This window comes from Dama dama, chromosome 5 (genome assembly GCF_033118175.1).
Source record: "Dama dama isolate Ldn47 chromosome 5, ASM3311817v1, whole genome shotgun sequence".
Taxonomy (NCBI): Eukaryota; Metazoa; Chordata; class Mammalia; order Artiodactyla; family Cervidae; genus Dama; species Dama dama.
In genome coordinates this window covers 111,272,056-111,277,414 of record NC_083685.1, presented here as the reverse complement: position 1 = coordinate 111,277,414, position 5,359 = coordinate 111,272,056, and the positions used below count along the sequence as shown (strand labels likewise).

At 51.7% G+C, this 5,359-nt stretch overlaps 1 protein-coding gene across 1 annotated transcript; it reads left to right on the top strand.

The window, feature by feature from the left end:
* The first annotated feature begins 1,536 nt into the window (after window positions 1-1,536).
* On the top strand, window positions 1,537-4,698 carry KRT13 (keratin 13). Its single transcript, XM_061141206.1, has 6 exons — window positions 1,537-2,019; window positions 3,246-3,328; window positions 3,652-3,808; window positions 4,003-4,164; window positions 4,254-4,379; window positions 4,474-4,698. The coding sequence occupies exons 1-6, from the start codon at window positions 1,537-1,539 to the stop codon at window positions 4,696-4,698; spliced, it is 1,236 nt and encodes a 411-aa protein (XP_060997189.1).
* Window positions 4,699-5,359: the final 661 nt, after the last annotated feature.

Sequence of the window (5,359 nt, the reverse complement as noted above, 5' to 3'; positions counted from 1 at the left end):
GAAATGTCCCTTGGGAAGCAAAATAGCTCCTGGCTGAGGACCTCTAAATTGATCTGTGGTGACAGAGTTGGAATTATTGTTATGTTAGGGGGATGGGGGATATGTAGGGCAATTGACCAGGAAAAGGTACACTGAGATTTATAGGGAGTTGGAAATGTTCTGAGTGGTGGCTTAAATTTTCATAGCTGGGGATCCCACATTAAGATCCCCACAACTAGATCCTACTTTAAGCCAGATGCTTATAATTTGTCTATTTTGCTGTAGGAAAAAAATATGCCTAAAGAATGAGCCTAGTCTGATTCAGGTCAATGTATGGCAAAAACCACTACAGTATTGTAAAATAATTAGCCTCCAATTAAAATAAATAAATTAATTAAATTAAAAAAATGGGGGAAAAAAAAAGAACGAGCCCAGTGTCAGACAAATCCAGACTTAGGTTTCAGTCCTGACTTTGCCCTTAAGGCTTAGTTTTCTTCTCTGTAAAATGGGGATAATAGTAGGGTCAACCTTCCTGGGCCACTGCAAAGATTAAATAAGGTGTGCATGCTTAGTTGCTAAGTCATGTCTGATTCTTTGAGAACCCATGGGCTGTAGCCAAGGAGGTTCCTCTGTCCATGGGATTTTCCAGGCAAGAATCCTGGAGTGGGTTGCCATCTCCTTCTCCAGGGGATCTTCCCCACCCAGGGATGGAATCTGCATCTCCTGCATTGGCAGGAGAATGGATCCTTTACCACTGAGCCACCAGGGAAGCCCCTTAAACAAGGCAGTCACTATAAAATTCTTAGCCTGGTGCCTGCATATGGTGAAGGATCTGAGAGTGTTAGCTATTAGCACGTGTGGGTCCGCCTGCTCTTTCTATGACTCCCTTTCCCCAGCTGTGTCAGATGGTCCCTAAGGTCCCTTGCCACCATGACTTTATCTGATGGTCTTGGAGCCACTTTTTTTCTCAGCCTAAACGCCTTCAAGACCATTGGTTCTACAGGACCAAGCAAAGTTGATCACTGCTGCTGGGAGCAATGGAGTAGATGAAGTGCCGAGACGCACACAGAGCATCTCAGTAAGACTTTTTAGAGATAGGAAGAAGGGAGGCAGAGGGCCACTTTGCAGCCTCCTTCCCTCTGCTGAGGCTCCCTGGCAGGCAGGTGCAGCTCAGTCCCCATTCTAACATTGGGTGGGGCCGATGGGAGTGAGTTCCCCAAGTGGAGAGGTGAGACAGAATTCAGCTGTCAAAGGGTAGTCTCAAGGAGAACACTGTTCCCTCTGAATCATCCCTTTTGTTGAGGATTAAAAAAAAAAAAAGGCCCCTTCCCCCAGAGGCACAACCCACCCTGGAGAACGGAGGTAACTGAGCTTGTGGGAAACATACGTGCAGTTGGCACCAGTCAGAGGGTGGGGAAGGGAGGAGAGAAGATAGGGCCACTGTCCAACCCCTTGGAAGGTGTATAAAAGGCATCCTCTCCGGAGGAGAGCCACAGTCCTTGGCCAAACCAAGCCAAGCTCCTGCCTCTCCTGCTCTCTGCCCATCTCAGTCTCACCATGAGCTGTCGCCTGCAGAGTTCCTCCGCCAGCTATGGAGGTGGCTTCGGGGGTGGCTCCTGCCAGCTCGGAGGAGGTCGCAGTATCTCTACCTGCTCAACCCGGTTTGTCTCCGGGGGATCTGCTGGGGGCTTTGGGGGTGGTGTGAGCTGCGGCTTCGGTGGAGGGGCCGGTAGTGGCTATGGGGCTGGCTTTGGAGGCAGCTTCGGAGGTGGCTTCGGAGGTGGCTTTGGTGGGGGTTTTGGTGGAGGCTTCGGTGACTTCGGCGGTGGAGATGGCGGCCTCCTCTCCGGCAACGAGAAGATCACCATGCAGAATCTCAACGACCGCCTGGCCTCCTACCTGGAGAAGGTGCGTGCCCTGGAGGAGGCCAATGCCGACCTGGAGGTGAAGATCCGAGACTGGCACCTAAAACAGGCCCCGACCAGCCCGGAGCGTGACTACAGTCCCTACTTCAAGACCATCAATGAACTCCGGGACAAGGTGAGCCCTTGCAGGTTGAGCAGGGTTTTCCTGTGAGGAGGGCAGAGACTCGATGGCCTTCATATCCATGAAGGGTCCCCAGGGACCAGCAGATGCAGCATGGATGGAGTTCTTATCCTTCCTTCCGGTGAAAATCTAGGCTTTTAACTGCCTATCAAGCGTGTCTACTCTGGATGATCTTTCTCATGCTACGTATTTTCTCTCATTATTCATTTTTATTGTTCTTACTCATGGCAACATTTTTTTTTTAACTGCTTTCCAAACAGTTATGTTGTTAACGACTTGATCTCTATAATCCTAACTCACTGGGTTATTTGGAAACCGTGACAGCTTTAAAAGCCACTAAGATTGGATAAAATCAACAGAGAAAGAAATACATGTTCATTCATTGGTCTGGGAACACTGGTTTGTTTTGTAGGGGCTCCCTTTAAATTGGTGTTCTCAACTGGCCTCAACCAGATGGGAGAGATGCAGGCAGTGCTAAGCTGAGATTCTCTCCCTTTGTGAGGCCAGCTTGTTGGAACAGAAATCCACCTGCCTGGGCTGGGTCCCAGCTATGTAGGGTGGATTTTAAGTGCTTTGGAACACAAAAGTTGAGACAGGAAATTCAAATGGATGGGGATATTTATTGACATTCCACTCTTCTCAGTGGGGAGGCCAGCTCCAGTGAAGTTATGAACTGTAGGAAGCGAGGCTGATTCTTTCCTGATCTTTTAAAATTAGTTAATTAATTAGGCTATGCAGGTCCCAGTTGCAGCACAGGGGATTTTTAAATTGTGACTTATGGGATTCAATTCCCCGACCAGGGATTGAACCCAACTCCCCCTGGGAGCTCGGAGTCCTAACCACTGGGCCACCAGGGAAGTCCCCTCTCCTGATCTTAAGGAGAAGGAAGGTGCTCAAGACAGTGACCTTATGAGATTGATGGTCTGAGGCTGTGGAGACATGACTAACCACAGACATCCTTGGTGGGGTCGCTCCCCTGCAGTGCACATATAGATCACCGTGACCAGACGCAGAACGCTGGAGTGATAGAACATGCTAGGGGGACCTATCTCATCCCTCACTTTACAGAGAGGACCCGAGGCCCAGCGAGAAGTGCCTTGTCCCAGCTCGCAGGGGCAGGGAGCAGGCAGAGCTGGACGGCCACCCGTCCAGCTCATGTTTTCTCAGTCCTCCTCCCCGAGTTCGTGGACCCTCCATTGGTCACCTTCTGTATTTTGCAGATCTTGGCAGCCACCATTGACAACAACCGGATCATCCTGGAGATTGACAACGCCCGGCTGGCTGCTGACGACTTCAGGCTCAAGTGAGTTTTATTTCCCTCCTCCCGTTCTCTCAGCAGTTCTTGTTTTAAACAAATGTTCCTCTGATCAATGTAATCCTAGCATCCCAGGAGTGAAGGTCTTGGGGAAGGAACAGAGTTCAGAGGAGGGTAGGAGTATCTCTAATTTCATCTCTTTCCCTTTCTCTCTCTGTTTCTTTGTTTCTTTCACTTTTTTTTTTTTTTTTTTTAATTTGAGCAGAGAAAGGTTTCTTGCAGAGCCAAGCAAGGACAATGTGTGGCTTCTGCTCAAAACCTTCAATTCCTAATACCATTTCTGTGTTGTTTTTCATTTAAAAAAATATTAGGTATGAGAATGAGCTGACCCTGCGCCAGAGCGTGGAGGCCGACATCAATGGCCTGCGCAGGGTGCTGGACGAGCTGACCCTGACCAAGACTGACCTGGAGATGCAGATCGAGAGCCTGAACGAGGAGCTGACCTACATGAAGAAGAACCACGAGGAGGTGAGAAGGGGGGATCTGGGCCTGCTGTGGCTGAATCACCTCCAGCAAGAACGGGGAGCCCTCTGCTGAGGTCAGACTCAGCCCTCCACAGTGGAACCTCGTCCGAAGCACTTTCTGAAACATTCTGGTAGCATTCAGAGCCGAGGAAAGGCCGGCTGAGGAGTTTCACGCGTCTTCCTTTCCCATCCCTACAGGAGATGAAGGAGTTCAGCAACCAGATGGTCGGCCAGGTCAACGTGGAGATGGATGCCACCCCAGGCATTGACCTGACCCGCGTGCTGGCAGAGATGAGGGAGCAGTATGAGGCCATGGCAGAGAAGAACCGCCGGGATGCAGAGGAATGGTTCCACAGCAAGGTACCTGGCTGTCTCACCCGGCCGAGCCAGAGGGTACCCGGGCCATCCAGCTGGGCTCCTGTGTCACCTCCATCCTGCTTGAATTCCAGAGCGCTGAGCTGAACAAGGAGGTGTCTTCCAGCACGGCCATGATCCAGACCAGCAAGACAGAGATCACCGAGCTCAGGCGCACGCTCCAGGGCCTGGAGATCGAGCTGCAGTCCCAGCTGAGCATGGTACACCGGCTGCCCTCTGCCCTGTGGCTGCCCCCTGAGGCCCCCTCCTCCAGGCCTGGCGTCCCTCAGACCTTCTCCTCTGCTGTCCCACCAGAAAGCCGGGCTGGAGAGCACGCTGGCGGAGACGGAGTGCCGCTACGCCCTGCAGCTGCAGCAGATCCAGGGCCTCATCAGCAGCATCGAGGCCCAGCTGAGCGAGCTTCGCAGTGAGATGGAGTGCCAGAACCAGGAGTACAAGATGCTGCTGGACATCAAGACGCGGCTGGAACAGGAGATTGCCACCTACCGCAGCCTGCTGGAGGGCCAGGACGCCAAGTAGGTCCCGCAAGGAAAGGGACTGGGGGACTCTGTGCTTTTAGAGTAGGCAAGGTCTTGGGGATCAGTCCGGGAGGGGAGGGCATCTGTCTGCACTTTAACAGCCTGGACCAAGATCCAGGACCAGAGCTTCTTCCTTGTCTTCTGGCATCAGACTGTGGGGGCATTTCCTTTAACTTTTTCTCCTGGGCCTCTGGATTAGACTTGGCAGGGCTAGGGACCATGGAGAAAATATCTCATGCTGGAAAAGTATATGAGCTTGGATTCAGGACAGCCCAACAAAGCTATTAAGCTAGAGATTGAACTGCCTTCAGACTATTTGCAGGGGCCAGGCAATCCTTGTAGGCTCAAGGGAAGGGTAGAGGGTCCGTTGAAACAAAAGGAGGACAAAACTTCCAGCAAATGCTCCATAATATCTCCTCCTGAGGCTTCACAGACAGACAGGCAGGACAGATCTGGGTTTACCTGATGCTGCTGCCCTGTGGGCTGGGGGCACAGCTGGGAAAAGAGCCCAACTCAGGGGCTCCAAGGGCTGAGTCGCTCTAGCTGACAGATAAGCAGCTGCTCTTGGTTGCCTTCTGTTCATGGCTGCCTCTCTCTTCTCTCCCAAGGTTGATCGGTTTCCCCACAGGAGGTAAGAAAATAACCCAGTGGGAGAGGCGATC

Coding starts and splice junctions, on each gene's coding strand:
- KRT13 (XM_061141206.1), top strand. CDS start 1,537: ATGAGCTGTCGCCTGCAGAGTTCCTCCGCCAGCTATGGAGGTGGCTTC. Junction 3,329..3,651: donor GCTGACGACTTCAGGCTCAA/GTGAGTTTTATT, acceptor AAAAAATATTAG/GTATGAGAATGAGCTGACCC. Junction 3,809..4,002: donor TGAAGAAGAACCACGAGGAG/GTGAGAAGGGGG, acceptor CCATCCCTACAG/GAGATGAAGGAGTTCAGCAA.